This window comes from Bufo gargarizans, chromosome 10 (assembly GCF_014858855.1).
Source record: "Bufo gargarizans isolate SCDJY-AF-19 chromosome 10, ASM1485885v1, whole genome shotgun sequence".
NCBI lineage: Eukaryota > Metazoa > Chordata > Amphibia > Anura > Bufonidae > Bufo > Bufo gargarizans.
Window position 1 is genome coordinate 51,449,678 of NC_058089.1, and position 20,470 is coordinate 51,470,147.

At 46.1% G+C, this 20,470-nt stretch overlaps 1 protein-coding gene across 1 annotated transcript in view; it reads right to left on the bottom strand.

Moving 5' to 3' along the window:
* PRRG4 (proline rich and Gla domain 4) overlaps window positions 1-15,880 on the bottom strand; it is a 28,508-nt gene extending 12,628 nt beyond the window's left edge. Inside the window, exons 1-4 of the mRNA XM_044270310.1 lie at window positions 15,647-15,880; window positions 7,402-7,508; window positions 4,663-4,826; window positions 2,454-2,496 (exon numbers count right to left, since the gene is read on the bottom strand). Of these exons, the coding sequence (XP_044126245.1) occupies window positions 2,454-2,496; window positions 4,663-4,826; window positions 7,402-7,508; window positions 15,647-15,687 (355 nt within the window). The 5' untranslated portion in view covers window positions 15,688-15,880. The remainder of the gene's footprint in view (window positions 1-2,453; window positions 2,497-4,662; window positions 4,827-7,401; window positions 7,509-15,646) is intronic.
* Window positions 15,881-20,470: the final 4,590 nt, after the last annotated feature.

Here is a 20,470-nt window from a genome sequence, read left to right on the forward strand (position 1 = left end):
TTGGCAGATGATATCATCCAAAACTCAAGGCTGATATCTTGCTGGCAATACTCCAAGAAAATGAGGCAGCACTCATTGAGTGAGTGTTGAGTGCTGCCTCATTTTCGGAGGATAGATAGATATATATGTTAGAGGTGGAAGGAATTGGGTACAATTCCTCCAAGACTGCAGTTGGTCCAATGGATAATAAAAAATTAAGAATGAGGCTGCACTCCAGATAAAATGAAGGGTGGTGGACCCTCTTTATTTACCCCATGCAATATTTTGGCTCTGCTCAATGAGACCTTTGTTAACCCTTTCAGGACCCTGCCATTTTTCACCTTAAGACCAGGCCATTTTTTGCAAATCTGACCAGTGTAACTTTATGTGGTGTTAACTTTTTTAAACGCTTTTACTTATCCAGGCCATTCTGAGACTGTTTTCTCATGACATATTGTACTTCTTGACAGTGGTAAATTTGAGCAAAAATATTTCATTTTTATTTATAAAAAAATACCAAATTCCAAATTTTTCATAATTATTTGTAAATTTTCAACATTTCTGTTTCTCTGCTTTTAAAACGGATAGTGATACTTCCTAAAATAGCTAATATTTCACATTTCCCATATGTCTATTTCATGTTTGGATCATTTTGTAAATGACATTTTCTTTTTTTTGGGACGTTAGAAGGCTTAGAAGTTTAGAAGCAAATCTTGAAATTTTTCTGAAAATTTCCAAGACCCACTTTTTAAGGACCTTTTCAGGTCTAAAGTCACTTTGTAAGGCTTACATAATAGAAACCACCCATAAATGACCCCATTTTAGAAACTACACCCCTCAAGATATTCAAAACTGATTTTACAAACTTTCTTAACCCTTTAGGTGTTCCACAAGAATTAAAGGAAAATGTAGATGAAATTTCAGAATTTCACTTTTTGGGCAGATTTTCCATTTTAATCCACTTTTTCCAGTAACAAAGCAAGGGTTAACAGCCAAACAAAACTCAATATTTTTTGCCCTGATTCTGTAGTTTATAGAAACACCCCACATGTGGTCGTAAACTGCTGTACGGGCACATGGCAGGGCTCAGAAGGAAAGGAACGCCATATGGTTTTTGGAAGGCAGATTTCACTTAGCCCAGGCAAGTTAATACTAGTCGTGACGTCAGTGGGCCAGTGGTAAACAGTGAGAAGGTTGCGGCGCTGCTGGAGCGCCGCTGCCTTCTCAAACAGCTGATCGGCGTGGGGTCCCGGGTGTCGGACCTCCGCCGGTCAGATGCTGATGATCTATCCAGAGGATAGATCATCAGTTCAAACAAACTGCAGAACCCCTTTAAGGTTTCTCATTAGGAGAAACAAAATGGCCGCCGTCCTATCAGTACACACAAAACCTGTCCTAATCACACAGGAGGACATGTTACTTCACCACAATGAGCCACAGTGCTGCCTCATCCTCCTCTCTGCTTGTCAGGGATTATGATGCTGAATACGCTGATAAGATCTTTAGCTGAATCTCTGTAGGAATGGAGTTCATGAGCAGATGTGGCTAATAAGCAGCACTTGTGTGCAGTCTCCATTACCACTGTCTGTCCTCTCTGTACTTCATGTCTCCTGATGAGTTCCATTCCCACAAAGATTCAGCTAAATATCTTATTAAACTGTAGTCAGGATCATAATCCCTGACAGTTACAGCAGAGAAGAGGATGAGGCAGCTCTTTAGCTCAGTGTTGTAAAGTAACTTGTCCTGCTGTGTGATTAGGACAGATTTTGTTCGTGGGAATATATTTGTAATAAAGTAATATTTGCGTATTTTCATTTTCTTAATTCCCAGAGAACCTCTTTAAGCTTAAAGGGGTTCTTCATTTTCATTTAACTGATGATCTATCCTCTGGATAGATCATCAGCTTCTGATCAGCCGGGGTCCGACACCCGGGACCCCCGCCGATCAGCTGTTTGAGAAGGCAGCGGCGCTCCAGCAGCGCCACGGCCTTCTCACTGTTTACCGCCGGGCCGCCCGCCCACTGACGTCACGACTAGTATCAACTAGAGTGGGCGCGGCTAAGCTCTGTTCACTTGAATGGAGCTTAGCCGCGCCCACTCTAGTTGATACAAGTCGTGACGTCAGTGGGCGGGCGGCCCGGCGGTAAACAGTGAGAAGGCCGCGGCGCTGCTGGAGCGCCGCTGACTTCTCAAACAGCTGATCGGCGGGGGTCCCGGGTGTCGGACCCCGGCCGATCAGAAGCTGATGATCTATCCAGAGGATAGATCATCAGTTAAATGAAAGTGAAGAACCTCTTTAACAAAGGTCTCATTGAGCAGGACCAAAACGTTGCATGGGGTGAATAAAGGGGGTCCACCACCCATCTTCATTTTACCTGGAGTGCAGCCATACAGTGGAAACTGTATATAAACCGAACCGATGCACTATTTATTGTTATAAAGTAATACGTATGGTTAAAAAATGTTTGACTTTACCTTCCTTTGACATCCGGTGTGAGTACTCCTTCCAGAATGCCACCTTTGAAAAAGTGTAAAAGAAAATAAATTATTGTAAGGCAATTATAAAGCAGTCCACTTAAAGGCACATCACTGTGCTCATAGCCCCCTAACAGTAACATTTAAATTGGGACCCCCCCCCACACCAAAATGACACTTTTTTATTGAAGATTTTTAATGTGTGTCCACAGTAAATCCTGATGCCACACAACTCAGGGGACACGAGTGCATTTTTAACCCCTTAGTGACATCATTTATTTTAGCCTTAAGTGCGGTTCTCTCGCTTCAGCAAGTGGCATGTAGAATATAGAGAAAGTTAATACAAGGCACTTACTAATGTATGTGATTGTCCATATTGCCTCCTATGCTGGCTTGATTCTTTTTTCCGTCACATTATACATTTCTTGTTTCCATGGTTACGACCACCCTGCGCTCCATCAGCGGTGGTTATGCTTGCACGCTATAGTAAAAAGCAGCAGCCTCTCTGGTGGCCAGGACCGTGGGAGCGCACATGGGCTAGTGCTTTTCCCTATAGTGTGCAAGCACGACCACCACTGATGGATTGCAGGGTGGTTGTAACCATGGAAACGAGCAGTGTATAATGTGATGGAAAAATGAATCCAGCCAGCAAAGGAAACAATATGGATAATAACAATACATTAGCAAGTGGCTTGTATTAACTTTCTCTACATATTAAATGCTATTTGCTGAAATGAGACAACCCCTTTAAGGACCAATAACATTTCCCCCCTTCGTGTTCCAGCAGTAATAACTTTTAAATCATTTTTTCATAATTTTTTCTTCTAAATGTTTATAGTGTATTGAATAACTTTTATTATTTATTTTTAGGAGAAAAAATTCATTATTTTGTGGAATTTATTTACAGCGTTCACTGTGTGGTACAAATAAGATAACTTTATTAGGCTACTTTCACACTAGCGTTCGTCGGTCCGCTCGTGAGCTCCGTTTGAAGGGGCTCACGAGCGGACCCGAACGCAGCCGTCCAGCCCTGATGCAGTCTGAAAGGAGCGGATCCGCTCAGACTGCATCAGTCTGGCGGCGTTCAGCCTCCGCTCCGCTCGCCTCCGCACGGACAGGCGGACAGCTGAACGCTGCTTGCAGCGTTCGGGTGTCCGCCTGGCCGTGCGGAGGCGTGCGGATCCGTCCAGACTTACAATGTAAGTCAATGGGGACGGATCCGTTTGAAGATGCCACAATATGGCTCAATCTTCAGGCGGATCCGTCCCCCATTGACTTTACATTGAAAGTCTGGACGGATCCGTACGAGGCTATTTTCACACTTAGCTGTTATATGCTAAAATAATGCAGACGGATCCGTCCTGAACGGAGCCTCCGTCTGCATTATTATGATCGGATCCGTTCAGAACGGATCCGATCGAACGCTAGTGTGAAAGTAGCCTTAGGTGGGTCACTACAATGATGATACTGACACATTTCTATACATTGTTTACTATTTTTTTCTCTCCTGCAGCTGCTCCCTCATTCTCCTTCAGACTGAAGGGGAGGGGGGTAGCAGCTTTAGCTGCTCATATCTCTGGATTGGTAGCAGCTAGAGATATGGGCTTTGTATTGTTTGAAAGCTGCATTTTCTTATTATATGGGAAGATATCGCTGTTAGGAATCAAGATGTAGTGAATGCAACTGAAAGTAAAAGCAGATTTTATTGTGTTTATTCCCAACTCAATTTTTAACCATGATATTTCCTGCTGAAGTTGTGCTAGTGCTGTCATCCTGGAATGTCAGCTTTCAAACAAGACCAGACCCGTGTCCGTACCTGCTACCAATCAGGAGATCTCAGCAGCTAAAGCAGAACCCCCTTCCCCTTCTGCCCAGCTGGTTTATACCATCACATAGTGCTCATCAGGGACATAAAGGAGACAGCGCAGCTCTAACCCCTGCTTTATTCTTCCCCTTAAATGGCAGGCTGTGCAGAATTAGAAAAACATGGCTACTTCTTCTAGAAACAGCGCCACCCCTGCCCATGGGTTGTGTCTGATGTTGCAGCTCAGCTCTATTGAAGTGAATGTGGCTGAGCTGCAATACCTCTCGAGACCTGAAGGTCACTGTTTTTGGAAGAAAGCAGCCATGTTTCTCCAATCCAGTACAACCCCTTTAATTATACATAGTTTCAATTCACAGTATCACATAGAAAGGCTTCTTCAATTACCAACGAATTGTCTTCTTCAAATATCTCCCTGGCTTCCTCGTAGTTGCATTGCTCCTCATAACACTCTCTCTCCAGATTTCCCATGACGAACATCTCGAAGTCAAACTGGTTGTAGTGCAGTCGGCGACCCAAGAAGCTGCTGGCGTCCTCCTCATTTTTAAACACTACAATGAACAAAGTGAGGATGTCTTCAGCACATACAATGTAAGTGCAAATGTAGATTCCCTATCTTATCAGATGTCTGGGCTTCTGCACTATACCCCATGCTTTATACTACAGCTCTGTCTTTCCTGCTTGGCTTCTGTGTAAAAGCACATATGTCCATCAGAACTTACTGGGGGTGTGCCACCAATAAATGCTATTTTAATATAATTCAGCATTAAACACTAGTTACTTTTGTAATTTACTTTCTGTTACAAATATGCTCCAGTAGTGAGATATTCTATTTACTTCACTTAATAGCGCCACCTGGTGTTTATTCCATTTGGTAATGTGCATGTCCACCTACTGAGGTGGACGCACATGCCCAGTTCTATCCTTCAACTGCCACCAGCCATATCTACTGTTAGAAGTTGTGGCAGTTACAGGGAGAGAGCTGCAGCAAAAAGGACACCCCCCGAGCTGTGATAGGGAAAGAACTGCAGCAGAAAAGAAACACATCCTGAGCTGTGATAGGGAGACGGCTGCAGCTGAAAGGACACATCCCCTAAGCTTTGATAGAGAGATATCTGCAGCAGAAAGGACACTCACCCTAAGAAAGGGCACGCCCCCTGAGCTGCCACCCTGAAATAAATCTAGCTGTGAGTAATTGGAGCAATGAATGGGGAGATCTCTGGATCCATGTGAGGTACAGGGCTGGTTCTAGCTTTGTTAAAAAGAGATTGTCATGTGCTATATAATGTCTGATTTTCATTTTTTACATCAGTCATGACATAACCCCTTAACCCTGGGTTCACACCTGAGCGTTTTACAGCGCGTTCCTACGCGCTGTAAAACGCTCAACAAGGAGAAACCAATGATTCCCTATGGGAATGGTTCTCACCTGGGCGTTTTACAGCGCGTACGATCGCGCTGTAAAACGCCCGACGCCCCAAGAAGTACATGAGCTTCTTTGGGGCGTCTTGTCGCGCGTTCCCATACATAGACTTTCGGGAACGCGCAACAATGGGCGTTCGCTTGTCTCTGTATGCGCGATTGCAAACGCCGGTACAATCGCGCATACAGAGCGCTCCATCGCGAACGCTCAGGTGTGAACACAGGGTTAGGTGCACAGAGAAATGCAGGATGATGGTGGATGGGTGGGGTCACATGCACTACTGCAGCCAATGATTGTCTTCAGCAGTGATGTGTCCCCACTGTGGGTCATGTACAACTTGGGGACATGTCACCACTGAGGAGAGTCATTGTTTGCATTGGTGCACGTGACCCACCTACAGTATTTGCCCCCGAAATTTACATGCCGCAAACTGGATGACCACGAAAGAAGCCAGGGATCCAAGGTGCCTAAAAGTAGCATCCGGGAGCAGGTGAGTCTGTTTTTTCTTTTAATAGGTACAGCTGGCTGGGATTGACAATTAAAAAAAGTTCAAGAAGTGGACAATCCCTTTAAGGGTCCATTCACACATCCGTGTGTGTTTTGCGGATCCGCGGATCCGCAAAACACGGAAATCGGCAATGTGCGTTCCGCATTTTGCGGACCGCACATCGCCTGCACTAATAGAATATTAGCTGTTGCGGACAAGAATAGAACATGTTCTATTTTTTTGGGATCGGAATTGCGGACCCGCAAAATGCAGAACGGAATTGCGGACGTGTGAATGGAGCCTAAGGGTGGTTATCACACACAGCATTTTGTGGAAAAACACATGTTTTTCCGCAAAATGTTTTTGTGGCATTTTCATGCCATTTTTAACACCGTTTTTTCCGCAGCTCTTATATTCAATTCTATAATGAAGATACACTAAAAACAATGGGGGCCATTTATCAAAACTGGTGCCCATGGCAAACAATCCAATTCCACCTTGCATGCAGTACTTTTAGGCCGGCTGCCTCTCGGCGTGCGCTGCCGTGCTGCCGCCGGAACTCCGCCCCCGCCCCCCTTATAGTCAATGGGGACGGAGTGGCAGTCCGGGGGCACAGGTTAACTAGCGGTAGAACGGATCCGACAGGCTGTTCACCCGCCGGAACAACCTGCCGGAGTCCCCTGCCGCTAGTGTTAAAGTACCCTAAGCCCGTTTCCTTAGCATCCGTTTAGACAAATGTCCCATGGCGTGATTTTTTTTTTTGTGTGTGATTTTTGCTTTTTTGGGTCAGTGGTGCTTTTAGCAAAATGTAGCATGTGCTGGGTATGGCACTTTTTCTGGCATTTTTCCATTAGGCTTCTGTGCCTTTTTTATGCATGCTACAAATGTAACAAATTAAAAATGCCACAAAAGAGCTTGTAAAATAATAACTCATAGCAAACAAAATGCTGAAAAAAGAAGTCACGTCTTCTCTTTTAGTGGCTATATGTATATGACCTTGTCACAAAGCCGTGACCCTCACCATGTATCATATAGATAAGTAATTTGTAGGCATACCTTGAAGCTCCTGGGCCCCGCTGCAATATCTGTAATAGGGCCCCCAGAGACCATGTGCCATCTATTATACTGGTCCCTTGTGGCATACAGGACTTTGGGCCCCATGACTCTGAACCTCCTATAGCTATGCCCTTACTATAAATGTCGTCCCCATTCATACCTTCTTGATTCCTGGCTCCCAGCAAATTTCTTGCACAAGATGGAAATCCGAACGCGGCCGTTATCAGCTGGTAGATCAGGAGTAAATTCAGAAGGAAGCTCGGATATCTGCAAAACAGAATTTCGACATGATAATTCTTGTGCCTTTGGGCTGCAGGGAGAGTCCTTCTTCTATGTGACAATGTCATTGCATTTGTATTTTATTATGACCTTGGACAGACAGGGTATTCAGCGGAGGATGGTCGCGGTCCCCTCCTGTCAGGTTCTCGCTCAGGTTATGAGGAGTTGGAACCAGATTTCGCTGTTACATTCAGGTTACATTTTTCTTGACATGTTACGTGAGATTCTTGACTTATTTTGGAAACATTACTGTAACATTACTGTAAAATGTAGGGCCCATTTGACACAATAGCTCGGCACTTCCTATGGTAAAACCAGTCCCTGTGATGATCTGTTTCCAAGACAGGTAAATTCTATTCTATAAAGGGGCTATCTGCACGGGTGCGTTCATGTAAAAAGGATCCCCCGATGATCACGGAGTATCGAACTGCTGGGATCCCCCAACTATAGTCTGTGGAGGAACCCAACAGCAAGGGTTCAGTCTCCTGCAGCGCCACCACAGAATGAAGCGTTAGGTCATACCCATTAAATCAACGAGCAGTCCATCTGTGGCCTCTTACTAACGTGAATCGTAGACACGTGCTGCCCATTACACATCCATTGACTTCAATGTGTGCATTTAAACATCAGTGGTTTTCCACGAACCGTGGTGATCCCGTGGAAGCACGCCTTATTTTTGGCCGTAATTATGGACCCAACATTGGACACATTATAGTCTATAAATCCATCCAAACCATGGACACAACATGGATGACATCCATGTTTGGTCTGTGGTTTTCACAAACCATTGGTAGAAGATGCGCTGGAAACTAATTTTCAACCTAGCAGTGTCCGTGGAATATGGATGACACGTGGAGGACACACGGACCAAACACAAATCCTTCATGGATGAACCACTGACCATTTTGGCACAGATGTCAAAATGGACATGGACGTTTGAAAGAGGCCTAAGGCCTCTTTCACACGGGTGTCATGTTTTTGGCCCGGATAAGATGCGGGTGCGTTGCGGGAAAATGCGCAATTTTTCCATGCGAGTGCAAAACATTGTAATGCGTTTTGCACGCGCGTGAGAAAACTCGGCATGTTTGGTACCCAAACCCGAACTTCTTCACAGAAGTTTGGGTTTGGGTTAAGTGTTGTGTAGATTGTATTATTTTCCCTTATAACATGGTTATAAGGGAAAATAATAGCATTCTGAATACAGAATGCATAGTACAATAGCGCTGGAGGGGTTAAATAAAAATAAAATGTAACTCACCTTAATCCACTTGCTCGCGCAGCCCGCCTTCTCTTCTGTCTTCTTCTGTGAGGAATAAGACCTTTGATGACGTCACTGCGCTCATCACATGGTCCATCACATGATCCATCACCATGGTGATGGATCATGTGACGGACCATGTGATGAACGCAGTGATATCACCACAGGTCCTTTTCCTGTGCACAGCAAAGAAGAAGAAAGAAGAGAAGCCAGGCTGCGCGAGCAAGTGGATTAAGGTGAGTTACATTATTATTTTATTTTTTTCAACCCCTCCAGCCTTATTTTACTATGCATTCTGTATTCAGAATTCTATTATTTTCCCTTGTAACCATGTTATAAGGGAAAATAATAATGATCGGGTCCCCATCCCGATCGTCTCCTAGCAACCGTGCGTGAAAATCGCACCGCATCTGCACTTGCTTGCGGATGCTTGCGATTTTCACGCAGCCCCATTCACTTCTATAGGGCCTGCTTTACGTGGAAAACGCACAAAGAGGAGCATGCTGCGATTTTCACGCAACGCACAAGTGATGCGCGAAAATCACTGCTCATGTGCACAGCCCCATAGAATTGAATGGGTCCGGATTCAGTGCGGGTGCAATGCGTTCACCTCACATCTCTTAGCAACCATCAGTGAAAAATGCATCGCATCCGCACTTGCTTCCGGATGTAATGCATTTTTTAACTGAAGCCCTGTTCACTTCTATGGGGCCAGGGCTGCGTGAAAAACACAGAATACAGAACATGCTGAGATTTTCACGCAATGCAGAACTTAAGCGTGAAAAAAAACGCTCATGTACACAGACCCATTGACAAACTAAGCTGTAAAAACCAGTGTCAGGCAGCTGCTGCCAAGGCCAATAAGACAATGGGTTGCATCAGAAGGGGCATAGGTGCCCGTGATGAGAACATAGTCCTACCAGTTTACAAATCACTAGTCAGACCACACATGGAGTACTGTGTACAGTTCTGGGCTCCTGTGAACAAGGCAGACATAGCAGAGCTGGAGAAGGTCCAGAGGAGGGCAACTAAAGTAATAACTGGAATGGGGCAACTACATGACCCTGAAAGATTATCAAAATTAGGGTTATTCACTTTAGAAAAAAGACGACTGAGGGGAGATCTAATTACTATGTATAAATATATCAGGGGTCAGTACAGAGATCTATCCCATCATCTATTTATCCCCAGGACTGTGACTGTGACGAGGGGACATCCTCTGCGTCTGGAGGAAAGAAGGTTTGTACACAAACATAGAAGAGGATTCTTTACGGTAAGAGCAGTGAGAATATGGAACTCTCTGCCTGAGGAGGTGGTGATGGTGAGCACAATAAAGGAATTCAAGAGGGGCCTGGATGTATTTCTGGAGTGTAATAATATTACAGGCTATAGCTACTAGAGAGGGGTCGCTGATCCAGGGAGTTATTCTGATTGGAGTTGGGAAGGAATTTTTTATTCCCCTAAAGTGTGGAAAATTGGCTTCTACCTCACAGGGTATATTTTTTTTGCCTTCCTATGGATCAACTTGCAGGATAGCAGGCCTAACTGGATGGACAAATGTCTTTTTTCGGCCTTATGTACTATGTTACTATGTTACTACGCTCATCACATGGTCCATCACATGATCAATCACCATGGTAAGAGATCATGTGATGGACCATGTGATGATCGCAGTGACATCATCAAAGGTCCTATTCCTCAAAGAAGAAGACAGAAGAGATGCCGCCTGCGCGATCAAGTGGATTAAGGGGAGTTAAATTATTATTATTATTATTTTTTAACCCCTCCAGCGCTATTGTACTATGCATTCTGTATTCAGAATGCTATTATTTTCCCTTATAACCATGTTATAAGGGAAAATAATAAAATCTACACAACACCTAATCCAAACCCGAACTTCTGTGAAGAAGTCCGGGTTCGGGTCTGGGTACCAAACATGCCGATTTTTCTCACGCACGTGCAAAACGCATGACAATGTTTTGCACCCGCGCGGAAAAAACGCGAAAATGGAATGCAATCGCAATGAAAACGTTTTAGTGTACAAAATCGCACCATTTTCCCTGAACGCATCCGGCCCCAATCCGCAACGCCCGTGTGAAAGGGGCCTTATAGTTCAAAAAATTCTGAACTTTTTCGAATGAAATATAAAAAAAACCTAGAAATAATCATTCCTAATTTGTGTTCTTCGTCTCCTATTTGGATGACAGGTGCTAGTACATGGCCCACAGGGTTCGTTACTCAGCTTTCCACAGACCCTGAATGCCATACAAATCAGTTCTGGAATGTATTGGATAACACTGACAGCATTATGTCAGTGTTATTCCAGTACATTCCAGACCTCTAAGGGTTACATAGCATCATAAATCAATATAATGCTATGCGACCCCGGTAGTGCTGGGAGGTCAGGAGGGCCCTAGGCCTCATGTACACGACCGTTGTTTGGGTCCACATCAGAGGCGCATTTCGGATGCGGACCCATTCACTTCAATGGGGCCGCAAAAGATGCGGACATCACACATGTCCTATTCTTGTCCATTTTGCGGATAAGGATAGGCATTTCTATATTGGGTTCAGTACCACAAATTGCGGATTGCACACAGGGCGGTATCCGCGTTCTGCGGATCCGTAATTTGCAGACCACAAAACATGGCACGGTCGTGTGCATGTAGCCTTAGCTACAGATTTCACTCTTTTCAATGGGAGAGCGAGATCTGCAGCTAAACCGCATGAAATTTGCACCAAAATCCGCAATTAGAAATTGCGCATTTTGGTGCTGATATGCTGCAGAAGCGCAGAGAAATTCATGTGGATCTTATGTGCGTCCACCAACACTTCTGTGCAGGTGGCCTAAGTGTTGCAGAGCTTTTATAGTGTATAACCATTTGTTTGTGAACCAGGAGGCTCAGGAATGAACAATGCATTCCGGCGAAATTTGCGCCCTGAAAGAGCTGATTAATAGAACGGAGGCATCTGAAGTAAAAGCGGCCAACAAAAATAAAGGGAAAAAGCAGCTGTGACGTAATCCACGCAACCTATGCAGTCAATGGCTGAAAAGCATGTGACCACATTGGATAATCGTCCCTACGAGGATGACTAGCGAATTAGCATACATACTGTACATTCCATAGGCTGACCCCTCCCTGAAGTGCATTGTGGGAATATTTCTGACAGGGGCGCAGAATTATATAAGGATTCTGTCTTCTTTCGGGAGTCGGTGACTCATTTCTCTGTATTACCAGTGTCTTGCACGCGGACATGTCCCGTCTGAGACTGCAAGTCACGTATATATAACCGCTAAAATATGAAGAATCTTTATATATTTTTTTATTGTCACAATGCATTCTTGGAAATTCTATGAAAGTGAATCAATTCCAAAAGTGCTGGAAAGGAGCCAACAGTTGCACCACAGCCAAAAGGTTATACTACATATGAGTACATGGGGGGTATCACGTGGCCAGGCCCTATGGAAAACAATATTTAAAGGGAATGTGTCACCTACAATTATTTCTGCTAGTTATGGGGGTAGTCCGACTGTTTATTACTGATAATCAGCGGGGATCCAACTCCCGACACCCACCGCTGAACAACTCTTTGAAGAGGATGCGGCGCTTTGTTGACAGCTGCGGCCTCCAGACGCTTAACAAGCACAGCGCCATCCGCTGGATAGTGACCGTGCTTGGTATTACAGATCAGCTGTGCCTAGGCCACGTGACCGATGAACGTGAGCGAGGTGGCCTCTTTAAAAAGCTGATCGGCAAGGAGTCGGACCCCCACTGATCAGATGCTGATGACCTATCCCTGGACAACATAATATTTTTTATAATAACTTAAGGTACTTTCACACTAGCGTTTTTCTTTTCCGGCACTGAGTTCCGTCCTAGGGGCTCAATACTGGAAAAAGAACTGATCAATTTTATCCTAATGCATTCTGAGTGGAGAGCAATCTGTTCAGGAGGCATCAGGATGTCTTCAGTTCAGTCATTTTGACTGATCAGGCAAAAGATAAAACCGCCACATGCTACGGTTTTATCTCATGCCAAAAAAACTGAAGACTTGCCTGAATGCGGCATTTTTTTTACATAGGAATTTATTAGTGCCGGATCCGTTATTCAAAATACCGGAATGCCGGATCCGTCCTTCTGGTCTGCACATGCGCAGACCGAAAAAAAAAGGTGAACAAAAAATAAATGCCGGATATGTTTTGCCGGATGACACCGGAAAGACGGATCTGACATTTCAATGCATTTTTCTGACTGATCAGGATCCTGATCAGTCTTACAAATGCCATCAGTTGGCATACGTTTTGCCGGATCCAGCAGGCAGTGCCGGCGACGGAACTGCTTGCCGGATCACTCGGCCGCAAGTGTGAAAGTAGCCTAATATAATCTAAACTAATATAAACTAATAATAATAATAATAACAGTTGGACAAACCCTTTAAAACCAGACAGTAACACGTATTACTTTTATTAGGCCTCATGCACACGGCCATTGTTTTGGTCCGCATCCGATCTGCCATTTTTGCGGCTCAGATGCGGACCCATTCACTTCAATTGGGCCGCAAAAGATGCGGACAGCACTCCGTGTGCATATGTTGCTCCATTCCAACATATAAAAAAATATAACATGTCCTATTCTTGTCCACGCTTTGCGGACAAGAATAAGCATTTATATTGAAGGCTGTCCGTGCCGTTCCAAAAAATTGCGGAACGCGCACGGACGTCATCCGTGTTTTGCGGATCCGCGATTTGCGGCCCGCAAAACACACCACGGTCATGTGCATGAGACCTTAATACGTTTTTATATTCTGATTGTAGATTTTTAATTCTATTTGCTGAACATGATTATGGGGCAGACATCTTGCCTGAGCTTTTCTTAACAGATATGCATAAAATCGGACATCATAGGCCAGAGACACAAAGGGCAGGAGCTTTCCCCACTGACTTCTATTGTGACCGGTACAGAGATCAGGAGGGAGTAGATGAGCTGTGATATCACCTATTGCAGGGATCTGCAACCTTCCGCCCTCCAGCTTCTGTGAAACTACAACTCTCAGCATGCACACTTTTTTGGCTGTTCTTGTAACTCCCATGGAAGTGAAAGGAGGATTTTGGGAGTTGTAGTTTAAGAACAGCTGGAGTGCCGGAGGTTGCTGATCCCTGACCTGTTTTGTATGGTGGATTATCTGCCTTAGGCCCCCTGCACACGAACGTGTGTGATCCGTGCCCGTGCTGCGGCCCGCAAATTGCCGCATCGGATCGCGGACCCATTCACTAGAACATGTTCTATCTTTTTGCGGGACGGAAGTACGGGACAAAACCCCATGGAAGCACTCTGTAGTGCTTCCGTAGGGTTACGTTCCGTGCTTCCGTTCCGCACCATTCCGCATCTCCGGATTTGCGGACCCATGTATTGCGGATCTGCAAATGCGGTCCACAATACGCCAACGGGGTGCACGTGTGTGCAGGGGGCCTTAGGGCTCATTCACACGACCGTGCCGTGTTTTGCGGTCCGCAAAACACAGACGCCGCCTGTGTGTCTTCCGCAATTTGCGCAACAGAACAGGAGGCCCATTATGATTTAATCTATAAAAGTGCTAGATCCTAACGGCAAATGATCACGGGAAAATAGTCGCTTTACATGGGGTTGTCTTTTTCCGTAACCTCCTTACTGACCCTCAGACCAGATATAATCCCATGCTTCGAGATCAAAGTGACACATAAAGTGGTTAAAATCAGATCTTCCCTTTTGTTCTCCCAGACGTGGCTTCTGCAGGGGTAGTGGGGGAGGGGGAACGTGACGGTACAGAGGTGTACTCTGGAGGGGGAGGTGAGGATACACAAGTAATATTTTGGGTTTAATATATATGAATTGTGATGGACCAAGGCTTGACAGTGCATGCTGGAGCCAGTAGTACTTCAACTACTAGAGGCTCAAGCATTGCCTAGCTGCTCTGGTAAAGAGGTTGTGCATGATTAGTAAAACATGGCTGCTTTCTTCCAAAAAAACAGCACCACCCCTGTTCACAGGTTGTGTGCGGTATTGCAGCTCTGCCCCCATTGATTCCAATGGAGCTGACACAACACAGGGTCATGGGTGGTGCTGTTTTGGAAGAAAGCAGCCATGTTTTTCCAATCATGTAGAACCCCTTTAAGGCTGACAGGGACATGTCAATCCTGCAGAGACTGTACCACATCTCATACGTTAAATTATACGTATATGTAAGATATTTTGCTTGTGTCATTGCAGGGAGTCTCACTGTAAGCAGCCTCCTGGGCAACCGCTGAACTAAGACCCCTCCTGGGCAACCGGTGAACTAAGACCCCTCCTGGGCAACCGGTGAACTAAGACCCCTCCCGGGCAACCGGTGAACTAAGACCCCTCCTGGGCAACCGGTGAACTAAGACCCCTCCCGGGCAACCGGTGAACTAAGACCCCTCCTGGGCAACCGGTGAACTAAGACCCCTCCCGGGCAACCGGTGAACTAAGACCCCTCCTGGGCAACCGGTGAACTAAGACCCCTCATGGGCAACCGGTGAACTAAGACCCCTCCTGGGCAACCGCTGAACTAAGACCCCTCCTGGGCAACCGCTGAACTAAGACCCCTCCTGGGCAACCGCTGAACTAAGACCCCTCCTGGGCAACCGGTGAACTAAGACCCCCTCCTGGGCAACCGGTGAACTAAGACCCCTCCCGGGCAACCGGTGAACTAAGACCCCTCCTGGGCAACCGGTGAACTAAGACCCCTCCTGGGCAACCGCTGAACTAAGACCCCTTCCCTCGTCCTTTTAAGACAATTTTTCTCAGAATCGGAATATCTTCAATTATCAATTTTTAGCTCAGAAGACGTATTAATGATGCTGACTTACCGCAATGTAGGGGCCCCATTTACATTGTTGGATAGATTCATCAGTACCTGGGGTCCTATGGTCTTAAGAGGGGTGAACAGACTTCTTCTCTCCAACTTCACTGAAGCGACCAGAAACCAAAGTCCAAGCAAGGGAGCGACGACGATTGCAAAGCAAGTACACTTCTATATGCCATCGACTCGGGACCAGCCCATGGAAATCTGATTCAGCCCACGTAGCCGGAGCTCGACAAAGTCCCATCTACTTTTACACCAGGAAGTCAGGAGGCAGGTGAGACTCCTCCTTCAGGTACCTGCCTCGTCTTGTGTCACTAGATAGGCATCTACAGGACAGGCACGTCTGGTTTCTCAATCTTCCCACTGATGACTCTGTTAGGAGTAACGAGCAAACAACGCCGTTCTGACGAAAAAGCAATAACTTGAGAAAAAAAAGGCAAATAGCGAAACCCCAAGAAGAGAAAGCAGAAACCAGACTCTTGGATGGCAAATCCCTGGTTTGGCGGTTGTCCCATCAGGATGTCCTATGGGGTGTCACCCTCTCAGTATTCACCTCGGGTAGAGCACTTTTAGGGCTCATGCACACGACCGTATGGCTTTTGCAGTGTTTTGCGGGCCGTTTTTAACGGATCCGTTTTTCCCTTTTCTGTTTCAGTACTGTTTCGGGTTCCGTTTTTCCGTATGGCATATACAGTAATTACATAGAAAAAAATTGGGCTGGGCATAAAATTTCCAATAGATGGTTCCGCAGGAACGGATACGCAAGACATACGGAGTACATTTCGAATGTGTTCTGTTTATTTTTTTTGCGGACCCATTGACTTGATTGGAGTCACGGAACGTGATTTGCGGGCAATAATAGGACATGTTCTATCTTTTAACGGAACGGAAATACGGAAACAGAAAGCACACGGAGACACTTCATTTTTTTTTGCTGACCCATTGAAATGAATGGTTCCGTATAAGTAACGCATACTGAACTGAAAAAATGGTCAGTATACTTAACGCAAAAATCTTTGTGTGCAAGAGCCCTTAGGGTCCATTCACATGTCCGTGTGTGTTTTGCGGATCCACTGATCCGCAAAACACGGACATCGGCGATGTGCGTTCCGCATTTTGCGGACCGCACATTGCCGGCACTTAATAGAAAATGCCTATTCTTGTCCGCAATTGCGGACAAGATTAGGACATGTTCTGTTTTTTTTCGGGAACGGAATTGCGGACCCGGAAGTGCAGAGCCGCAATTCCGGATCCGGGCAGTATATTGTGCTGCCCCATAGAAATGAATGGGTCCACAATTCTGTTCCGCAAAATGCGGAACGAAATTGCGGATGTGTGAATGGACCCTAGAGTACATCCACAAGTGAAACTCTGCTGAGGTGTTTTCTGCATTTCTACAGCAAAAACTGCAACAGAACAGCATGTATTACATACGTTTTTTTGCCACGGAGAAGCCAGCGGATTTCACCTTCTCCTTTGCAAAGGGTGAAATCTGCAGGAGAGATCCGCAGTATAAATCGACATGCTGCGGATTTCGAATCTGCAGTGCCGCACTTTTTCCGCTGTTTTTAGACATTCTCATCCACTTTGCTGGTACTGTACAACTCTGCGGCAAATGTGGCAACTATTCAGTCACAGTGTGAGCACACCTTACATCTGCAGATGACCAGACCAATATTCGGGAATGATTCCTAAAAATTGGCCTGTGTAAATGTGTCATCGATCACCTGACAAACTAGGTGATCTCATCTTTCTAAGGCCCCATGCACATGGCTGTGTCCGTTTTGCAAACCACAAAATGCCGATCCGCAAAACATGGACACCGGCTGTATGCATGCCGCATCACAATGCAGACCAGTTGACTTCCATGTGCTTCAGGTCCGTGTGGCCGCACCGTGTGGCGGCAACATGTGGATGCGGACCCATTGAAGTCAACGGGTCTGCACCGTGATGCAGCATTACACAGCTGGCGTCCGTGTTTTGGATCCGCAGTATTTTGCAGTCCGCTAAACGGACACGGTCGTGTGCATAGGACGTTAGTCCTCATGCACACGACCATATTTTGAATCCACGTTTTTTGTGGAATGTACATGGACCAATTTATTTCTAGGAGCCTGCATCCGTGTGTCCGTCCGTCCGAGTGATAAATCTGAGGCATGGTATCCGTATTTTGCAGATCCGTGGTTTGCAAACCACAAAATGAATATGGTTGCATGCATGAGGGCTCCATACGGCACCATAAATCGTTGTTTGTGCAGCCCATCGCCTTGTGTGAACAGGGATGTGCTACTGACAAGAGGCAAACTGAATGGGGCACAGCAATCCATATAACAATTGTTTGTCCCCCTCATTTTAGGGCGCTGACTGAGCAGTCAATTATCGGGAAGGGACTGTTCCTTCCCGATAATTGCCTGCTCGTCAGTGGAGGTAAAGAGCTGGATTTACATGCAGCAATCATTTCCACTGTATGGAGATGAGGGATGGCTACTTCCCAACAATCGCCTGCAAAACCGGCCCATGTAAATGGAGCCTTTAAGCATTATATTAAATAAACTAATTTTGACCTATATATATAGTGTTAGCTTTTTTTTTCTTGGGAGAAACATAATTTACTTCCTTGTCCTGGATTTTTATGAAGCAGTTGGTATTTGTTTGGTCTCCTCCTGTTTATTATTGCACAATTAATAATGAAGCAGATATGTATAGGACAATGAAGCTGTCAGTTGCCTAGTGTGACCCAGCTAGGAGACTATATTATGTACACAATACAATAGGGAGGCCCTACACAGGCCGAGGACACAATACATCAACAGATCACTGGCCAAGATAATCCAGTTACTCATCAGGTATTCACTATACAAGTCAAAGGAAGCACAGAAATATGAAGCCACAGGTCACATTCTGGGTGTAGAAGCAGCACGAGAACTGAAGCCTCAAAAGCCATAATAAACGGATTGCCATTGCATACAATAATAACATACCTCCCGACTTAAAAAAAAAGGAATAGGGACAGTATGTGCGGCAAATTTTTTCCGCACAAAGCCACACCTCTAACTCCGCCCAAAACATAACTAACCACCTAATCCCGCCCAGTCCCCTAAATGCCCCCACATAGTAATTATTCCCCCTTTATGCCACCACACAGTAGTTATATGCCAGCATTGTGCCTCCTTCACAGTAGTTATGCCTGGATATGTGCCCCCTCACAGTAGCGATGCCCAGATATGTGCCCCTCACAGTAGCGATGCCCAGATATGTGCCCCTCACAGTAGCGATGCCCAGATATGTGCCCCTCACAGTAGCGATGCCTAGATATGTGCCCCTCACAGTAGCGATGCCCAGATATGTGTCACAGTAGTTATCCCCAGATATGTGCCCCCTCATAGTAGTTATGCCTAGATATGTGCCCCTCACAGTAGCGATGCCCAGATATGTGCCCCTCACAGTAGCGATGCCCAGATATGTGCCCCTCACAGTAGCGATGCCCAGATATGTGCCCCTCACAGTAGCGATGCCCAGATATGTGCCCCTCACAGTAGCGATGCCCAGATATGTGCCCCTCACAGTAGTTATCCCCAGATATGTGCCCCTCACAGTAGCGATGCCCAGATATGTGCCCCTCACAGTAGCGATGCCCAGATATGTGCCCCTCACAGTAGCGATTCCCAGATATGTGCCCCTCACAGTAGTTATCCCCAGATATGTGCCCCCTCATAGTAGTTATGCCTAGATATGTGCCCCTCACAGTAGCGATGCCCAGATATGTGCCCCTCACAGTAGCGATGCCCAGATATGTGCCCCTCACAGTAGCAATGCCCAGATATGTGTCACAGTAGTCATGTCCGGATATGTGCCCCCTCATAGTAGTTATGCCTAGATATGTGCCCCTCACAGTAGCGATGCCCAGATATGCGTACCTCCACATTAGCAATGTCCAAATATGTGCCCCCTGACAGTAGCGATGCTCAGATATGTGCCCACCTCACAGTAATATGCCCAGTTGTGCCCCCCTCACAGTAATATTTCCAGCTGTGCACCCTCACAGTAATATGCCCAGCTGTGCACCCTCACAGTAATATGCCCAGTTGTGCCCCCCTCACAGTAATATGCCCAGCTGTGCCCTCCTCACAGTAATATGCCTAGCTGTGCCTCCCTCACAGTAATATGCCCAGCTGTGCACCCTCACAGTAATATGCCCAGTTGTGCCCCCCTCACAGTAATATGCCTAGCTGTGCCCCCCTCACCGTAATATGCCTAGCTGTGCCCCCCCTCACAGTAATATGCCCAGCTGTGCCCCCTCACAGTAATATGTCCAGCTGTGCCCCCTCACAGTAACATGCCTAGCTGTGCCCCCTCACAGTAATATGTCCAGCTGTGCCCCCTCACAGTAATATGCCCAGCTGTGCCCCCCTCACAGTAATATGTCCAGCTGTGCCCACCTCACAGTAATATGCCTAGCTGTGCACCCTCGCAGTAATATGCCCAGCTGTGCCCCCCTCACAGTAATATGCCTAGCTGTGCCCACCTCACAGTAATATGCCCAGCTGTGCACCCTCACAGTAATATGCCCAGCTGTGCACCCTCACAGTAATATACCTAGCTGTGCCCCCCTCACAGTAATATGTCCAGCTGTGCCCACCTCACAGTAATATGCCTAGCTGTGCACCCTCACAGTAATATGCCTAGCTGTGCCCCCTCACAGTAATATGCCCAGCTGTGCCCTCCTCACAGTAATATCCCTAGCTGTGCACCCTCACAGTAATATGCCCAGCTGTGCCCCCCTCACAGTAATATCCCTAGCTGTGCACCCTCACAGTAATATGCCCAG